The sequence below is a fragment of the Amphiprion ocellaris genome, chromosome 10 (genome assembly GCF_022539595.1).
Source record: "Amphiprion ocellaris isolate individual 3 ecotype Okinawa chromosome 10, ASM2253959v1, whole genome shotgun sequence".
In the NCBI taxonomy this organism is placed as follows: domain Eukaryota; kingdom Metazoa; phylum Chordata; class Actinopteri; family Pomacentridae; genus Amphiprion; species Amphiprion ocellaris.
The window spans coordinates 11,469,276-11,489,684 of NC_072775.1; the positions used below are offsets into that span (position 1 = coordinate 11,469,276).

A 20,409-nucleotide genomic window follows, 5' to 3' on the forward strand; every position below is an offset into this window, starting at 1 on the left:
TAATCAGTGGTTCTACCTCATTTAATACACCTCTATATTGCCACCATTAGTTACATGAAGCACATCAAGAGAGTACTCAATTTCTTGCCATGTTTGCTGTAGCATACCCTCATCAATGGTGGCAATGGCATCAGAAATCTTTTGCTTCATTTCAGCAATGTCCCGTAGCTTTGTTCGATACACGATATCTTTAACATAACGCCACTGAAAGACGTCCAAGGGAGTGATATCTGGTGAACGTGGTGGCCAAGGGATTGGCCCATCCCTTCCAATCCACCGGTCTGAGGAGTAGCCATTTAGGGTTTCATTTAACAGTACCTCTTTCACCAACAGGATACCTGAAACACATAATTTCAACGTGATTACAAACTTTAATAAACACTGATTACTAAAAAACAAATTAAGATATCTTATCAACTGCCTTTGTAATAAATTCTTCAAATTGTAAAGAGATTTTATGGACACCCTGTATAATAAAATACAGCTTGCATCTAAAACATCACATACACCCAAACACTATTTTAATTAAAAAAGAAAAACATCATTATACATCGAAAAGCAGAACATACAATGTATATAATGCATTTACATTTTTTTCTTCAAAATAAAGTAACATTTCAGATATGGATTTAAACATCTTGCATCTCTTAAAAGACATTACTCCACTTCTGTGCATGTTTTAAATTCAAGTCTTTGGTTTCAGCCTTGGCAGTCTTTGCACAGCAGGTGCTCATTGAATATCTAGCAATGAGACGTCCCCTGTCTCCAGTTTTGGCCTCCCAGACACTGGTCACACTGTTCTCTTTCATGGCCATCCACCTCCTGCTCTGCTTCTCTTTTCAGGAAACTGCTGGATGCACTGAAGAAGCGCTCAGTGATTTGCATTGTTGCGCACCAAACTGTTCAGACAAGATTATAGTATTGTCGCTCATATCTATGGACAAAGACTTGAAATCAGTGTTTTAAAGATGCCTGTCTGGGTTTCTTGAGTGAAAAACTAAAAGGAACTTGATGAATATCAGTGTTCTGCAACTGTAAAACCATTATCCAACGTGTAAAGCAGATGAAAATGCAGAAATTTCTACATTCTTAATCGTGCAGAAGAGAAAATAAAATGACTGGAAAATCATTCAGTCAAAAGACAGGCAAAAAGTCTAGACTTTTAGCACAAGAGTGTTGCATAATGGCGTCGTAAAAACAGCTTTATGGCACAGATCCAAGACTGGAATCACAAATTGAACAGATAAACTGGTACATGATGTTTTGAAATACTTAGACTGTAAGGCAGATAAAATCCAGATGTTAATTCATAACCATATACAAAATTGTATATGTGTTTTTAACCAATTCTTTCTCTATAATAATTTTACTCATTATGCACATTGTTTACAAATATCTGTTATCAGTCTCCTTGATTACTAACAATCTGTATTGGTCCTGAAAAAAACAACAACATTTTGGTCGACCCCGATAAAAACAACTCCCTTCTTTTGTTGAATGAGGCAGAAATGGTGTCAGGGTTATTTTGACTTTGGCCTCTTTTTGTTGACACTTAAAGAGTCTGCAGTTTCCATAGTCTGGAGGAAAAGACAGATACAAAATGTTCAGACAAATCAACACAGCAGATTCAAAACCACAGAAATTTCTATGTAAGATCACATTTTCAAGGCTTTATGATGGTTGAACTGAGTCTAAGATTGACCCTAGCATTTCAGAGGTGGTTAATTTCATCATTAAACGTTTTCAACCAATTAATAAAGTTCTCAAGCTATTCAATTCACTTATTCAATTATTTGAAAAGGATTTTGCAATTTTCACCTGTTCTCTTTTCCTGGTCACTCTAAAGAAGTCCTTCATGCAAGTCTGTTTACTACGTCCTGCTGTCTTCTCGTTTTCCCTCTCCTCCCGCCTGTTTTCCCGCAACGTACGGAATGTCTTCATTCGATTACGGATCCTCTCCTCCCTAAAAAATAAAAAAAAATCAACGTGAATAAAGTTTAAAATTGTTATAATTTCAATATTTTACAGAAACCTGTGAAATCAGTTGGGCCTATGGAAGAACATGAGTACGTACTTGACGCGTTTGGTGTGACAGAGGAACTCAACCACCGCTTCTTCATCTGGTTCAGTCCAGATGAGCTCAGGAGTCGGGGTTTGTGGTCCGTCCAAGAATATCTTTCTTGCTTCTTTGTACTTCCAAAGATCAGGTACAGGATGGGTCTGAGGGCAGCAGATATTATGGTCTGATTAGATATTATAGTAATAGAGTGTAGAGACAGGACACCAGACTCCACTGGTTGTCCATTTACCTCTCTGTTGATGTGTAAAACCACATTTTCAATAGTGCGGTGCTTCTGGATCAGTTTCAGAGCTTTCTTAGGACCCAGACCATGTATCTTCTCACAGTAGTCGCAGCCCAGCAAAATACACAGGTCAACAAACTGGCAGAAACACAGAATAAGAGACTGTAAAAGTAATATAAAGTATTGTCTGCAGTGTGATATTGATAGACTGGTGACAATTTAAAGGAAAAACCAACAATAGGCATCTTGGTAAGGTGTTGGGTCCCAATGTGCTCCCAGAACAGCCTTATTTGAGGGATCCACGACTTTCTCTGAAAATATATTCTCTCATTTAGTGTTTTGATGGTGGCGGTGGAGAGCATATTGTTCCAACAATCTCTCATAGGTGTTCAACTGGTTTGAAATTTGGTGACTACAAAGGCTACGCCAGTTAATTCACATCATTTTTATCAAACCATTAAATGACCCCTTGTGCCCTACGTATGGAGGTACTGAACCATTTCCATCAGGACAGAAGTGTTTCATTGATTTGCAGTGACCCTTCCCTCTATATAGACAAGTGGATCCAGCAAAATGCCTCCCAGAGTATAACAGCGTCACTGGGTCCCCTTATAGTAGGTGTCAAGCCTTCAGGCCTGCAGGCTATGGTGAGATATGGTGAGATATGACGATATCCCTTTTTTACCAAATCTCTGTTGTTTCTGCACCACTGAACTCTCAAATGTGCATCTATCACTGAAATGACAGGTTTATGCACTGCAACACTACTATAATCTCCGTCTCTTTGTAATTGTGGAGAGAATCTTCTTGCTGACAGTCTGATCACGTCCTACAATGAATAGCTCTTCTTTTTCTTTATATATCGTACTAATGCATGGTCATTAATGTGTCAAACACAATTATCCCACAGATCTAAATGCAGGTGTCACTTTAGTTACTGTTCCTGTTGAAACACCAGTCAATTGAGCAGTTTTTGTGACTGAAGCTCCTGCCATCTGTGCGCCAGCGGTGAACCATCTTTCAAATTCACTCAGATTTTACAATTTTGATACAAGATCAGAATCAACTGCTCAGCATGTTTATACAGACAGCATGATTGGACATTGTTTAACTGTATTGGATTTTTGGTTTCTCCTCTCTTTTAAGCATGGTTTTCCTTTAATTTGTCACACACCCTTATACAATGCAGCTTTCAAAGATGCTTTAATGAAATTTTCATTCATACCTCCTCCTGATTAATTTGGAGTTTCTCTAACAACTTGGGTAAAGAATATTCAGTGACTTCGCTGAGAAAAAGAACACAAAATCAACATTAGATCAACGTAGAAATCTCCCAGTGCCTTCTCCAGTTTCAGCAATATATTGGACTTTTGTGGATAAAGTAGAATTAAGTCCTCCAGCTGGTCTATCAGGGACATTCTGACCTGTGTGTTCATTATTCACAATGTATTTAGTAGTTGTATCTGAGAAAACTAAGCATAGCCCATCTGCATGTTTAGCTTCCATTACATATGATCTCATTCATAAACTATTTGCTCAAGGACTGCATGCAGCTCATGTTGGTCCAGCATGTCGCTGCTGTGATCTGCTAGACAAAATAAGATCTACATTTGCGCCTCTTTTCTTCTGAGAACTGTTGTGGCTTAAAATAGTTCTGTGGCGAGCCACCAGATAACAGGTCATGCTGTGAGGATGGGATTCCTAACCTCATCTACTATAAATACGACAAGATCACTACCAACTCCTAATTACCTTTTGTCGGAAGTACTGATCAGGCATCAGCATTTGCACCTTAACACGTGTATGAAGGACATGAGAGTGTGTGTTGATTTTTCTACTGACACCAGCCCTAAATCCAATGCCGTTTTCCAAAGTCTTTGATTTTTTGATGAACTTTAATCATGATGACAAAACTCTCTCAAGCATGTAACAAGTGTCAGTTAATGTATTATGGTAGAATATGGAAATGCTGACAAACCAGAATCAAGGTACATTGCCTAATGTCTAATGCACCTTATGTAGTCTGATACAACTGCTGTCTTACTACCTGTCAAAGTCACTTTAAACCACTTTAAATCACTGTGCCTTGAAGTGGGCAAATACTATATATTGAATTTTAATTACATTTAGTATTTCTATAGATTTTAAGATTAGAAATGGATTTTTTATAGTATTGTCCAGCAAGTTTTTCAGTGTATATACTAACCTTTAATGTCAATGCTACTACTTGGTTAGCAAGTTATTTAAAATACAAAGTACCAGGGAATCAAAGTATTCGAGTACGTTACAAGCACCTACCTCAAAATACTTGGACAAATATAACTGTGGTGGCTGCACTTGTTGTTAATTCTACATTTAGGTGGTATTAATACTTTTAAAGAGGTTTTTTTGTTATGTCAGGTCGCATAGTTTAATAACTTCAAATTGGCTAAGCTAGCAGTCAGGTGACAATGCAAACGCTAGCAGCTAAGAGGTTACTACTAATGTGCCTGTTTTGTCTTTTTGTTATTTTTGTTACTGTATGTAAGCTGTTGAACACTTGAATTTCCTTTGGGATTAATAAAGTATCTATCTATCTATCTATCTATCTATCTATCTATCTATCTATCTATCTATCTATCTATCTATCTATCTATCTATCTATCTATCTATCTATCTAATGTATTAAATGTAAAATAAACTGAGCAACACATGAATTGCACATTTCCTACCTGTCCCTTTTGGCATTCAGCTGCCGAATAACAGCACTGGCTCCAAACGGCAGCGTGTCCATGTCCTCTGATGCCACAGCGTCCACAGTCCCCTCTCTCACCAGGTGTGCACACAGCGCCTCAGCGTCCCCTGGAGCCTGGGAGATAAAAATCAAATCCATTAAGTGAGGGAAGTTGGAAGAGATGGTGAGGGGAAAATATTCAATATCTATTTAATGTTTAGGAGGTTGTACCTGGATGACAGGAACGCCCAGATGCTTCAATAGCTGAAGACAATCTCTGGTCTGGGACGATGCTATTCCTGTTCGGTTGAAAGAATTCCAACCAGCTGCCGCAGCTCGCTTCTTCAGCTGCAGAAAAGAACAAGCTTCCATCAGCAGGAGTCATCTGTATCAGCTGTCTGCTGTCTCTATCATGTGGTTCTTTAAATGCACTTCCTTGTTTACATTTTTTTCTGCAGTCAACAAAAGTAATGAGACCAGTTCTACTACTATGAGGTAAGGACGTAGCCTCTCTCTGATCCATGACTGTCTTACACACACCAGGAGGAAGTGTTCAGTGTCAAGTTGAGTCAAAAGATTCAGACGTGAAGCATCACTTACAGCTGGTGTCTTTTCCCTGGGAGGCTTTCCATCAAACACAAAGACTGGTTTTATGTCATGTTCCAAGAAGGTGAGCGTGCGAAAAAAGAGGCCTGTCAGGGGACTGGAGAGAAGAAACCAGGACGTTTCACACAAATACACTGAAGAACAGAAACCTGTTGTTACACATGTCATGCAAAGACTGTGTCTCAGAGGTCTTTGTTCACCTTAATGGCTGCGGGTTGTGGTGGTTTTGTGTTGGATAGCGTTAACTGGGGAGGTGTTGCATTACACTGACAATCATATTCAACAGGGTTATATTGTTTGACGGCTTCTGTCATACAAGTGCAGTTCTGGATATTCAATGTACTGGGTTTACAGAATGCATCAATCATACACATATTTATGTAGTTGGAGGAAACATGTGCACATCTGGTTTTGCTCCAAGACAGAAGGGGCCATTATTCATCAAAGAGCTCACCTCAGTAAAGGCGTTGCTGCACGGAACTGGTTCACAACAATAGAGGTGTCCAGTGCGATTACTTTTCCTGTGGAGGTTCAAACAGCAGCATGAAAGCAAAATAGTACAACTTCACTTTGGTCAGTGATGACTTGTGGATCAAATGGACTCTTGCCCAGTGGTCAAAGTTAACTGACTGCATTCATTCAAATGATTTTCCTAAATAGATCTGCAGTATTAGGAACCGATTTAGATTCGTTAGAGTTATATTTATCAGGACTTTAGATTTTATATTTATTTCATACTAACTCTGTTGCTGTCTTGTTGTCTAACTTTTCGTCAGAACTGTAAGTTTCAGTGAAAGTTATTCACTTCAAAAGACCATGGATCTTCAAAAAATGTTCCTAGCAGTATTGATATGTGGTCTTTAATGTAGATTTGCATGCTTTAAGTGTTCTTTAACTCTTTTCAGCTGTTAACAGGGCTGGACCAGGTAACCTTGAACACTGTGTTATTCACCTTAACAGCTTTATGTAGTTACAAGTATGAGATAACATTAAGTAACTGTTTTATTGATGAACTTGAATATTTAAAGAGCCGACGTGGATATGCATCCATCACCTCAAGTAAAAGCAGTGACAGCAGTTATTCTGTCACTCTAACCGTGTTTTAAATATTAAATCTTTATAAAGTACAGCTCGTTGCTCTGAACTGCGATGCTACCTGGTTAGCAAGTTATTTAAAAACACAAAGTGCCAGGAAATCAAAGTATTCGAGTACGTTACAAGCACCTACCTCAAAATACTTGGATAAATATAACAGTAATGGCTGCATTGTGGTATTTATACGTTTAAATAGGTTTTTGTTATGTCAGGTGCCATAATTGAATAACTTCCGAATTGGCTAAGCTAGCAGTCAGGTGACCATGCTAAGTTAGGTAAAGTTGGCAAGATATTCACAGATTCGGACTTCCGGCCTCAATAACTCATGGGATATACGTTGTAAAAACATAAACAATGCCTCTTTCAAATCGTTGTAAGCTAGGCAATGCGCTACAAGGCCAGTTTTATCAAAAGTCGCTGTCTTTCAAGCTGCAGAAATAACATTGATGTCTATGAGCAGCCGGCTGTGCAACGAGTGAACAAGGACCGTCTGCAAATAGCAAAACCGCTGCAACAGCGAAGAGAGGCACTACACAAATATTCAATTACTTAACTTTTATACACTGTAGTGTCACCAAATTTACTGGAGCCATCAATTGTCTCCTGCTGGTCATACTACAAGTCTTGGTTTGATGCTAAATACAAAATCTGAATTTTAAGGAATTTTCATTATTGTCTTATTATTTTATTAGTCATAAAATTCAATAACTTCACTCTTATGCACTGTAGCGTCACCAAATTTACTGGAGCCATCAATTGTCTCCTGCTGGTCATACTACAACTCTTGATTTGATACTAAATACAAAATCTGAATTTTAAGGAATTTTTATTATTTTATTATTATTTTATTAGTCATAAAATTAAAAATAAAAATAATAAAATAAATAATAAATAAAAATATTTTTTATTCGTAATAAAATTCATTAACTTCACTCTTATGTACTGTAGTGTCACCAAACTCGCTGATGCCATTAGTTGTCTCCTGACTGTCATAGTACAACCCTTGGTTTGATATTAAACACAAAATCTGAATTTTAAGGAATTTTTATTGGTAATAAAATTCAATAACTTCACTCTTATACATTGTATTGTCACCAAAATCAGTGGAGCCATGAAATGACTCCTACTGCTCATACTACAACTCTTGGTTTGATATAAAAACATTCTTTCATAATTTTAATGAATTTTATTATTATTTTATTAGTAATTCAATTCAATAACTTCACTCTTATGTACTGTAGTGTCATCAAATTCACTGGAGCCATCAGTTGGCTCCTGATTGTCATACTACAAGTCTTGGTTTGGTAATAAATCAAAAATCTGAATTTTAAGGAATTTTTTATAGTCAATAAAATTCAATCACTTCACTCTTAAACACTGCAGAAAAAATAAACTCAATCCAACCATCAAAAGGTCCTACTGATCATACCTTCAGGTTTTTTCTTCCAAGTATTGTCCATACAGTCCTTAACTTGGAAAATATTATTAGTGGTTTAACATCATGGTTTAAATGAATCAGTTAACGCTGCAGCCTTGTAAGAAGGCATCTTATTGTCTTTCTTTCCAATCATCAGTACTTGAGGAGACAGTCTAAACAGTTTAGTTTGGTATATTGGTGTTATCTGATCTGTCTTTGGTGAGGATTCCAAGTTCCATTACTATTCAGTATCATGTATTTGGACAAACAGGTGCACTGTGGATCTAAAAATATAGCACCACATACATCAAGAGAAGAGCCATCAAAGCTAATTTACTCATAATCCTTAAACTTCACACACAAGCTGCACACTAAATAGTGTGCACATCTTCACATGGCAAGAAACAACCCAAATCATTAAAATTCAGTTACTTTTGGTGATTAATGTTGCACAATCTACCCAAACAATGGATGAGCACTTTTATCTGTTACAACAAAAAATATTTGAGAAATATAACAACAATTTCATTACTAATAAAAAATTCCTTAAAATTCAGATTTTTGATTTATTACCAAACCAAGACTTGCAGTATGACAATCAGGAGCCAACTGATGGCTCCAGTGAATTTGATGACACTACAGTACATAAGAGTGAAGTTATTGAATTGAATTACTAATAAAATAATAATAAAAGTCATTAAAATTATGAAAGAATGTTTTTATATCAAACCAAGAGTTGTAGTATGAGCAGTAGGAGTCATTTCATGGCTCCACTGATTTTGGTGACAATACAATGTATAAGAGTGAAGTTATTGAATTTTATTACCAATAAAAATTCCTTAAAATTCAGATTTTGTATTTAATATCAAACCAAGGGTTGTACTATGACAGTCAGGAGACAACTAATGGCATCAGCGAGTTTGGTGACACTACAGTACATAAGAGTGAAGTTAATGAATTTTATTACGAATAAAAATTATTTAACATTCAACTTTTGTACTTAATATCACACCAAGAGTTGTAGTATGACCAGCAGGAGATAATTGAAGGCTCCAGTGATTTTGGTGATACTACAGTATATAAGAGTGAAGTTACTGAATTTTATGACTAATAAAATAATAATAAAATAATAAAAATTCCTTAAAATTCAGATTTTTTTATTTAGCATCAAACCAAGAGTTGTAGTATGACCAGCAGGAGACAATTGATGGCTGCAGTAAATTTGGTGACACTACAGTATATAAGAGTGAAGTTATTGAATTTTATGACTAATAAAATAATAATAAAATAATAAAAATTCCTTAAAATTCAGATTTTGTATTTAGCATCAAACCAAGAGTTGTAGTATGATCAGCAAGACCCAATTGATGGCTGCAGTAAATGTGGTGACACTACAGTATATAACAGTGAAGTTATTGAATTTTATGACTAATAAAATAATAATTAAATAATGAAAATTCCTTAACATTCAGATTTTGTATTTAGTATCAAACCAAGACTTGTAGTATGACCAGCAGGAGACAATTGATGGCTCCAGTAAATTTGGTGACGCTACAGTGTATAAAAGTTAAGTAATTGAATATTTGTGTAGTGCCTCTCTTCGCTGTTGCAGCGGTTTTGCTATTTGCAGACGGTCCCTGTTCACTCGTTGCACAGCCGGCTGCTCATAGACACCAATGTTATTTCTGCAGCTTGAAAGACAGCGACTTTTGATAAAACTGGCCTCGTAGCACATTGTCTAGCTTACAACGATTTGAAAGAGGCATTGTTTATGTTTTTACAACGTATATCCCATGAGTTATTGAGGCCGGAAGTCCGAATCTGTGAATATCTTGCCAACTTTACGTAACTACCATGCTAACGCTAGCGGCTAACAGCAACCATTGTTTACCACAGAAAACCCGGAAAGTGATGAATGATCAGGTGTGTTTACCTGTGTAGTCACCGATTTCCTTGTAAGAAACAGCATCAGGAGCATCTGAGCGTATTAATTCTGCCAGTTTAGTGATCCCCATTGTGCCAGCTCCACCGACTACCTGTTTATTACTTTAAGCAGAAGACGAGGGCAGAAAACAGCGTTAGATCGTTTCACTAAATGATCTGTGGAGGATCCTATGCTGTGAAGACACGGACTAAAGCGAGATTAAATGATATTTTTCTATAACGACGCCCAGTTTAAAGCCCTACATCATCGCCCTGGCGCTGCAGATGAGCTGATGGAGCAGCAGGGGTCAGTACTGCACACAAACACAGAACAAACCAACGTCCATCATTTATTACAGCAAAAATATTTACAAACAATGAATGTGTTCATAATCATATATTACAAAGAAAGTAAAACTCCAGCTTCAAGTGACACATGTAGGTACAGTGCTGAACAGAGCAATAGTCACTGCTGATGCTTCTGTATTTAGTGTGATGAATAAATCTGCAAAAAATATCACACCTAGTTCATTATTTAAATTCCTACACATTTCCATCTATTACACATGATCGTACAACATTGGCTCTAAGACTTATATCACAATGTCTGCTGTATAAAACCACATGCTTTTAATGTAGGTGGAAACACATAAAAGCTCAAATTCTCTGGAAAAAAAAACTAAGCCGTATAAACAGCAGGGAAAATATGTTCACTTCACTTGCTACCATTTGTAGTTTTGTTAGCACTTCATCAAGACAATCCCTTCGCATGTGACAGCCAAAGAGGTAACAAAACAAAAACAGGACAGAACATTTCAACAATGGTCTATTCAAGTACTCTACACAAATGTCTGGAGTAGTGAAAAACTCAGGGGGCATTCGGGGTAAATGTTATGGCATCTCTAGATTTAGTAATCTTATTTTGACACTTTGAAAAAGGTAGTTTATCACCAAACTGATGAAACGGACACAACATGTCAGGTCTGAGGTTTGGTCCTGTAACTACAGTTCCAGCTCTGGGTTCCCAAAACATTTGTCACGTAAGTAAATCCTTGTTTGCCATCGAAAAAGCTTTTAAAGTTTTTGTTTACTTTCACAAAGAGATATGCTAAGTATCGCTGTAGTATTTGCTGTTGCTGTGCAAATCATTTGTAAAGCTTAATGGGGCAATAAGAAAGATTTTCCTAGCTCTTTGCATAAAATACCCACCCATCAGTTAGAGCTGGCAATTTCTGCTGATTGTTCCCAGGAAATCATTTGCTACTTCATAGAATATTCTTTATGATCTGAAGGATGAAGTACGAAGCAAGTTTGATAGTCAGATTTTAACTGTGTAAGCTGGCTCAACAGATCGTCAAACCCCAAGAAGAGGTAATGGATATCCTGATGCTGGTTATCAACTTTCTCTCTCAGGCTCTGAGTGTATTTTCATAACACATCATTTGATTATTAATCATTCTCCTTCCGCACAAAATGAACCAATTCCGTGCCATCGACTGAAGTCAAGAACAAAAAGTTACTATAATGGAGCGATAAATAAAATATAATGCTAGTGTCTCCCACTGTACCACAATGAAGGAAATCACTTTAATTTTTGGACAAATCAAAGTGAAATTGATGCTAATGATCAATTGTTCCCAGTTGGGAGCAAATGAGACCAAAGCATTAAAGCGCATTTATGTATTTTCTGCATCACCAATTGAATGCATGCAGGTTTTTCCGTGGTAATGTGACACATAGTTTGTGCTGTAACTGCACAGCTTCATTCGATGGCAGTACTAACGTACAGCTCAGCAGGTTTGCAGATACAGCGTATTCCCTAAACTGAGAATCTGGTCATAGAGTGTGGTCAGGAAAGGAATCGGTGAAAGGGTGGCACTTCTTACACTAAATTTAAATCCTAAACTGTGAACTCAACCTTCTCTGGAGGTTAGCTGTACAGCATCAGTTACCATGGTGATGTAGCAAGTTCAACGAGAGCCACCTTCTTGACACTAAATACTCTGACTTCAGGCTCAACATATCCCACTTCGTAGAACAGCCTTCTGTACCATTTTCAGTTTGAATGCAACATATTTATCCCTAGTTTTTGTGCTTTGTCTTACCAGTAGTTTGCAGGTTTACACAGGAGTGAGATGAATCTTTAAATTTGTCTGCTAATTATAGCATTCTGCTAGATTGAGTTCTGTTACTACAGCTCAAAGCAATCACTCCGAATAGGATACTAGCCATTGTGAAATTCTGTAACATTGACTAGATGCACTAAAGATTATTATGTTTTCCTGTCAGTGCTAAACTAAAAACACAGAAGTCAAATCTCAATAGAGAATTTGCTTTGAAAATCTGGAGGTTTGTAGCTGAGGACTTTTTCCAGTGCCGTAGTTTCCACAGTTCCCTTTATATGTAAGTAAAGAGTCATGCAGTAACTCAGTGATTACACCTGTAACAAGGAATTGCTTTGGCTTCCAGTGTTTTGGGAAACTCAGTTTTGTCCAATTTTAGCGACGGAACCAGATCCAGGTGTTAATGAGCCAGAATGCAACTGTGGCAGAATACAGGATCACCTCTCGCCTGGAACGCTCTTTGTTCTCTTCCTCCAGCAGCTGCAGACGTCGGTTCAGCTTCACAATCTGAATGACAACGAGATTTTAAAGGTGACACACTGCAAGAGCTGGACCAGCCTAAGATTCACTAAAATATATACACAGAACTGTCATCTGGTTAGGATTTGATTTTAGCATGCAAAACAATATCAAAAGCAACAGTGTTCATATCAAAATCAACAGACACAAATAACTAGTCCCTATTTTAGATATAAAAATAGTTTTATATGAAACCATAAGCACAGCTGGAACTGTTAAAAATGCTGTAAGATTCAAAGAAAAATTTGTGCACTTTCTAATTTACAGTACAGGGGGTCTTCAGTTTACGACGTCCTTGACCTACGGCGTTTCATCGTTACATCGGTTGGCAAACGGAACAGACGAATACGTTGTTATGCAGCGCCATAAGATGGCTTTGTTTATATTCGCTGGTTGTATGCCACCTTGGATTGTGCTACATTCGCTAACTTTTTGCCCTTCATTATGGTTCCCAAGCGCAAGTCAGACTCTTCTGATGGCAGTGCTTTGGAGAAAAGGAAAGGCATCTCCAGTGAAATTAGATGTAATAAAACGCTCGGAACAGGATGAAACACAGACGAACATTGGCATTGTTGGATCAAGTTGTAAAAACAGTGCAATATATTCTGTTATCTTCTTGTAAAATGATTCATACATGCCAGAAAGTCATTGGTATTCATGACTTTTCTGAAGAACTGATCAATATCGTGATGCACATAATGGCTTTGTTTACATTTTCGCCGGAGTTCCAAACTGTGGTGAAAATCAACTTACATCGATTCATAGGAACGGAACTCCGGCATAAGTCAAGGACCCCCTGTAATATGATTAGCATTTGTTTTCCTTGTTTTTGTTTTGTAATAGTTAAGTGTCTGAAATTTTCAAATGTAACAGAACACTGCTCTCAGCTCTGTACTCCTCTGTCAGCATGGTTTAAAAGCAGTCTGATATAAATATACAACTTCACTGTATCACAACAGTTAATTGTAAACCTAAAAACAGGAGAAATACTCATAACACTGTAAACAACAGAGCTGTTAGGAGGCAAATTAAGCTCTTATCACTGGAAAAGATGGCTGTTTAGGCATGTGAGATAGTTTACCTGTCTTCGCAGTGACGAGGCGTCCACTAAGCCAGACTCATCTGGGTTCATATCCAAGGCCAGGTCCAGGTGTGTCCTGTGGAGACCAACAAATCTTACATTTACTGACATACTTAAACTCAGTTCAGCTCAATAAATGGATACATAACTACAGAGAGCTACACGAAACACACATCTCTCCTGAAAACATTATCCAGGGTGTCCCTAAAGTCTGGACATAGAGGAAATCTCATTAACTATAACTTTTTTGCCTCGAAAGAAGAAAGAGTTGAAGTGGTACTTCTCAGTGGACGTAAAGGATGAACATATCGATAAATAGCAGATTAATTTAATGCACGTCATCCAAGGAGGATTCCACTTGGCTTTTCCACGGTGGCGAAGGTGGTTAAAAAGTTTAAAGAAGCGGGCAATATCATGGACAAAGCCCGTTCTGGATGACCAAATGTATCAGCCAAAACTAAAGAATTGGTCATGGCTAAATAACTTCCCTAACCCTAACTTTCGATATGTCCATCCTTCATGTCCACTGAGAAGTACCAGGTCAACTCTTTCTTCTTTCGACAAAGCCATATTTAATCTGTGGAGGCAAAAAAAATATAGTTAATGAGACTCTGTGTCCAGACTTTAGGGACACCATGTAGAGACATCATCCTTGCAAATGCAAGTCTAAAGTTGCCAATACAAATAGAATTGTTGAACAAGTGCAACATATTTACAGCTCAAGGAAATGAAATAAATTAAGGCTGTGAACAACAATAATTTAGTTTTAAATGTCACCTTTCTTAATGAGGACTACCAGCACAGTTAGAATTTAATAAACAAACATCACTGCAGCACAATTTTAAAATAGTTTGACTGTTCTGACTTCTTATCTAGATTAATAAAAGTGTCTTAACTTCACTGCTGCTGTTTATTCAGAGAAACTTGTCAATACAGCAGTTTCTGACAAACTCAGTGACACAGAACAGAAATAACCTGCGGTGGTTGTCATCCAGGACCTCGAGGACCTGCTGGTACGCACGGCGCGTTGTTGACTGGATGTAAGACAGGAACCCAGCGGCTGTGAACAGGTTGATGTTCGCGTCTTCTGGGGAACAGAGGGGAGGACACAAGCGGACTGGGGGGGCAGAAGGGGAAGGAGTTACACTGGCAGAGAAATAAGTGGGGGAGAAAGAAGATATGTTTTTTTTAAAAACCAGCCAGGAGTGAAATAAGAATTAAAAACTGAAAGGCAGCAGCAGTGAAGCAGTGACTATGTTTACATGCACAGTAATATTGCAACATTATTCTGATTATGACAATATTCTGAATTTGACATGGGTTATATCTACAGCATATTCCATCGGATATTCAAATTAGGTCTTATTCTGAAGATAAGCCAATATTACTTAGGTTTAAGGAGTCTTTGCAGAGTTTTAAGTGCAGTTTGCAAGACACAGCCTCTCTCCCGTTCACAGTCACAAACCAACTAACAAACATTTTTGCAAGGCTAGAGTAGAGATGGAAAACAAAAGTCTGCATTTCTGTTTGGAAGGAAAAACACACCTACTTTTAAACATTATGAAAGACACAGGTATCAACAGTTGTTGTGCATTACTATAACAAATCAGCTTTGGGACGACCTGCCTGAGGAGATAAGGCCGAATCAGTAACTTCTTTTAAATCACTTCTTAAAACCCACTTTTATAGGCTCGCCTTCAAGTAAAGTTCTCTTTTATTTTTCTTTTGTCACTCTCTGCCTTTTTATCCCTTTTTATCATTTTCACTGCTTGTAGTCTCTCTTTCTAACCTCCTGATCTTAATCTATTTCTATCTTTTATTTTCTCCTCAGCTTCTCTCTTAACCCCCTTGTGTGATGTCGTCCTTTTAACCAGCTTTTAAGTAGCCATCCATTCTGTACATTCTTTGTTATTTTTTATGTTGTACCTGTACCTTCTTAAAGGTGCTATACAAATAAAGTTATTATTATTATTATTATTATTATTATTATTATTATTATTATTATTATTATTATTATTAATAATAATAATAATAATAATAATAATAATAATAAATATTGTAAAAGCAACCTTTTCCCGAATGTTGCTGAAGGAATGAAAGATTGAGGCTGTGTTTGCCTGATTAAACAAGTCCACCAGTGGTTCACATATGTGGATACAAAGAAGCAAAATGGCACAAGCAGCTCCAGTCACTTCTTCTGTCCAGATTTTCAAACTTAAATGACATGATAGTCACATTAATCAGAGTGTGCATGGCTGCACGTAAACAGGAACATTAGTGGAATATTGCTTTTCTTTAGCCAGGTAAACAGCTTAGTAAAAATACTGTGTTTTTCAGAATAAAGGGAGAAACTGGAATTTTTTTGTGCACGTAAGCAGAGTCAGCGTTGTAACAGGTGTCTGAAATCTAATTCTGTCCTTACCTTATATCACCTCTGCTCATCTGACTGCTGTGACGGCCAGACATGTTCTCACTTGCACTCCTTTCCCTTCGAGACCGAGCATGAAAGTTGGCCTGTTCAGACAAAAGATTGGAAAGATTCATGATCACACTACAGGTAACAGGTGGACAGATGGACAGGTTAACGGTAACGATACATGTTTATTAGATCAATTACAGCAACGTGTAGTCCAGTCTAGATAAATGCAGCAACTGAAAGCTGAGGGTTGTTTTTGAAAAGTGAAAGGGAAGTTCATTTGGAAGATTTCCACATCTTTTAAAAGGACTAAACTTTTTTTCTTGTTTTCTTTTTCATTGTATTTTGAGAACCATAACAAGCATGCGCAATCTCGGGCTGCTCTAATACAACCATAAATTAAAAAAAATATATATATATATACTGTAGTCCAATAGTGGCTTTGATTTTCTTCTGTTAGCAGCCTGTTTTTAATCTCTCTATGGTATTTCTTTATTCCATTGTGCTTTTTCCCCCTCTTGTGCCACTGGCTGACTCTGTAATATGTGACATTTCCTAACACCTCTGTGCTTGTCACAGCCATTCAAACACACACTGAGCACCTTTCCTCCTCTAACAAAAATGCGGATTTTCATCTCTTTGTCCCTCTGATTTGCCATTTCACACAACTGTGGTTGAAGTAGTGGTAATGCGTAGCTTGCTAACAAGGATAGCTCATCTTTACAGGAGTATTCATTCACCTATCTGTAGCTGACAGATAGAAAGTCATTTCTCTATATACATCCCATGATTATATCTACATTTCTGCAAGAAACAACAGAGCAGTGTGAGTTTTAGGAGAGAAAAAAAACAACATTCACCTTCAGAGCATAGTTTCCTGGGAAAGTTTACATCTAGAAACCACTGAACACTTTCAGCTCGTATAAATAAAATATGCATGTGTAAACTCAGCAGAGTGGCCTCAATATCCGACAGAAGGAGTCTGATTTTAAGGTTTGAATAAGCAACCATGTAACCGTGTCTCCTCTTAATTTTTAATCCAAGTGTTTTGCTTCAGGTAACCATGTACAACAACTCAAGAACTAAAAGGACCTTCACATTATTATCGCTGATCGCTATGAGTTGAAGGATCGGCACTGTCTCATATTTAAGGATATGTGTAATATTTTAGAGAAAGTAGAATAGATATTTATAAAAATTTTAATAATGGTATTAATTTTCACCAGGTACATTTTAAGTGATCAGCTTTCTACAACCAATTTGACTAATACTTAAGTATTTTTGTGTTTTAAATATACAGTCTTTATTTTTATCTAGCAATATGTAAGTACTGTATAAATACATATCTCACTAATGAGTTACATTTAATTACAATGCTTTAATACTTCAGTAAAGTAATATCATGGATCATGTATACAATGTTCCGTCATCTTACGTGCAGAATAGTGAAATAGTGCAGCATTATTTCAAGCAGTGTCAAGGGCAGTAAATTAACAAAATGCACAGTAATAAGAAATAAAAGAAGACGCAGAACTGAAACCTTGATTCCACTTACAGCGTGGCTGGGATTGCTCTGTGAGCCGGCAGTTTGTTCTGTTTCAAGAGAGTCCAGAGGTTGTTCTGTCAGCGTGAGGACCCGCGGTGGGGCCTTCATGCTCAGGAGGTCCACAGGAGGGACGGACTGAATCAGATCTAAGTCTCTTGGACGAGCAAATCGAGAGTCCTCATCGTCACCTGCAGATCAGTGAGGGGAAGAGGAACACGAGGTCACCTCAGCACACTTGTCACGGTTTCAGCTTTCAGTGGGTCATTGTGTTAGCACGTTTGTTTCCCTGGATGCTCTACTTTTGTACTCATGTTTCTATTCTGTCCTGCCAAAGGTTCAGACTGTGAAATTCATGTGTTATTTTGTTGCACATTTTATGGTGATGCAAAACCAACATCTCAGACTGTTGTGTAATCTCTGCTTGCCTCACCTGCAACAACAATCCTCTCAGGAACCTGCATCAGAGCCGTGTGAGGGGGCAGGGGTTGGTGAAGTGGCACGGACCCTGCCTGGTTCTCTGGGGCCACTTTGAGGGTGTCGGGGATCCGCATGCGCTGGCTGATGCCCTCCGTATACTCCAGCTCATAATGGATGCGGTTAATCTCAGCCACCTCTGCAGGAGGTGAGGTGAATGTTGGCCCACTCATCCAGCCTGCAGACACAGTCAATGGAAAGAAATAGATATAGATTGACATCAAGTAGATATCTAAGCTGCACTTAAGCTTTAATGGCACTCTCTCACAGAAGATTCAAACGGTAAATAACCATATCAGAGCTCATATCTTAAATCTCTCCATGTTTGCAGTCAGTGCCAACAGCCTGCCTGGTTTTATGATTACAATTGGAAGCATTTATTATCACATGGCTGACTTTAAATGACACACATGGAGAATTTAGCTCAGCAGCAAGTGGTACCACACAGAACATGCTACCTAGCTAGTACAAAAGAACATGTCCCGTAGGTAGTGAAGCACCTGAAGCCAAAATAAAGTACTAGAAATAGGATTTCACGTTGTATTGCATGGAATTACATAACTCTGGCATAAGGTGTAGCTGTTGTTAACACGCGGCTTCAATGTCATTGAATGAAAATCCACGTAAGCCGCCATGTCTAGCCTGTGTGTTGGCTGGTACCAGGCTAATATTAGTAGTATGCTGTCTGACCAGTTTTAGTAGCTGTTATCTTTATCCTCGTTAGCTAACCAGCGCGTTAACAGCCCTCACTGTCTGCAGTAACATGCTAACTAGACATTTAGCTGCTTAGCTTTAGCCACCGTGGCTACTTACCGTTTTGGTTTCAGCGTCGGGGTTTAAAATGTCATGAGTCAAAGAAACGGAGCTGGTTCCGCAATAAAAACAGCATCAACCGGGATGGACACCGACTGAAACCGAGAGACGCACCGCTTCGAGCTACAGCGAGTGTAGCCGCCAAACAACACCCCGTGTGAACGCGGAGGCGGAGCTTATCGAATATACAGTCCGTCCCCGTCAGCGGCAAGCAGCAGGTGGCACCGGAGATAAAAACGAGCGCACACAATTACTAAAGTCCAATTAGCTGTTTTACTAGCAGTGTTTATGTAAGTTGGCCTTTTTTTTTTTGGTTTTATTGCCCGCTAATTTATCTATTTTGGTTGTAATTTAACTCAACACAGCACTATATATTTTTTTTCCCCAAAGAAATCGAATTATATTTCCACAAATAACACAAATTTTAGATAGAACTTCTTTAGATAGAATAGAACTCAATAGTCATTTAGGAAATGGTTAAAAAAGGAACAATTTAATTAATAGTAATAAGTAGTGTGAGTTTATACAGATATTCTGTGTTTATTTTGAATACAATGACAAAGATGTAAAAGTTATTAACAAAAACAAACTAACAAAAAAAAAAAACAAAAAAAAAAAAAAAACTAACTGAATAATCTATTTGTCCAAAGAATAAAACAAGATTTCTTAATGATTTGCAATGATGGGCATTTTTTATATCGTTTACTTAAATAAAAGGACCAATGCAACAATGTAGAAATATTTCATTTCAAGTCCTGCACAAAAAAATCCGACTTAGGTAACAGTACACAAGTACTTGCAGCAAAACATAGTTAAAGTATGAAAAGTTAAAGTCCTGGTTTGGTCAATCTGACTGATAAATTATTATATATGCCATCCTTACATTATTAAAAGTGAAGCATCAGCAGCATGTTACTGTTGTAGCCGCAGGTGGCGTTAGTTTGAACTGTTTTCCATACAGTTTGAAATGAAGAGACAGATAAATCTGAGGGCTCAACACAAGGTTAAAAAAAACTAAGTCTGCTACACAAATCTATTCTCCAGTGTTTGTTTTTGGTGAGATATTGAATTATTTGAACATTTACTGAAAAGAAACCACATGAAAAGTTTTTTTTTTTTTAAATAGAAAAACACTACTTGGCAGAATTGTTAACAAATCAGCTACCATCTGAAATGTGATCCAACTACACTCTGATTTAAAGTCAAGTACAGGTACCTCAAAATACAGTATATGAGTAAATTTACTTCCTAACTTTCCAACTGATGATTTATATAAAGGTAAATTTCTGAATCTACAGAGAACTGGAAAAAGAGGAAATCTGTATCTAACATTGTGACGAAGCTTGAGCAATATTATTTTGAGTGTTGCATCTGTAGTTT

The 20,409-nt window shown here is 37.5% G+C and overlaps 2 protein-coding genes across 2 annotated transcripts; both read right to left on the reverse strand.

Moving 5' to 3' along the window:
* Positions 1–499: 499 nt before the first annotated feature.
* zgc:110269 (probable flap endonuclease 1 homolog) lies at positions 500–10,305 on the reverse strand. The gene is made up of 10 exons (XM_023295042.3): positions 10,068–10,305; positions 6,077–6,143; positions 5,617–5,719; positions 5,248–5,364; positions 5,015–5,151; positions 3,529–3,589; positions 2,310–2,441; positions 2,075–2,220; positions 1,819–1,963; positions 500–1,577 (listed from the first exon to the last, which is right to left on the reverse strand). The coding sequence occupies exons 1-10, from the start codon at positions 10,147–10,149 to the stop codon at positions 1,521–1,523; spliced, it is 1,047 nt and encodes a 348-aa protein (XP_023150810.2). The 5' UTR covers positions 10,150–10,305; the 3' UTR covers positions 500–1,520.
* Positions 10,306–10,394: 89 nt separating this feature from the next.
* On the reverse strand, positions 10,395–19,190 carry LOC111585503 (mitochondrial fission factor homolog A-like). The gene is made up of 7 exons (XM_023295028.3): positions 19,030–19,190; positions 18,173–18,394; positions 17,752–17,930; positions 16,203–16,294; positions 14,756–14,926; positions 13,781–13,856; positions 10,395–12,687 (listed from the first exon to the last, which is right to left on the reverse strand). The coding sequence occupies exons 2-7, from the start codon at positions 18,387–18,389 to the stop codon at positions 12,556–12,558; spliced, it is 867 nt and encodes a 288-aa protein (XP_023150796.1). The 5' UTR covers positions 18,390–18,394; positions 19,030–19,190; the 3' UTR covers positions 10,395–12,555.
* Between the last annotated feature and the right edge of the window lie 1,219 nt (positions 19,191–20,409).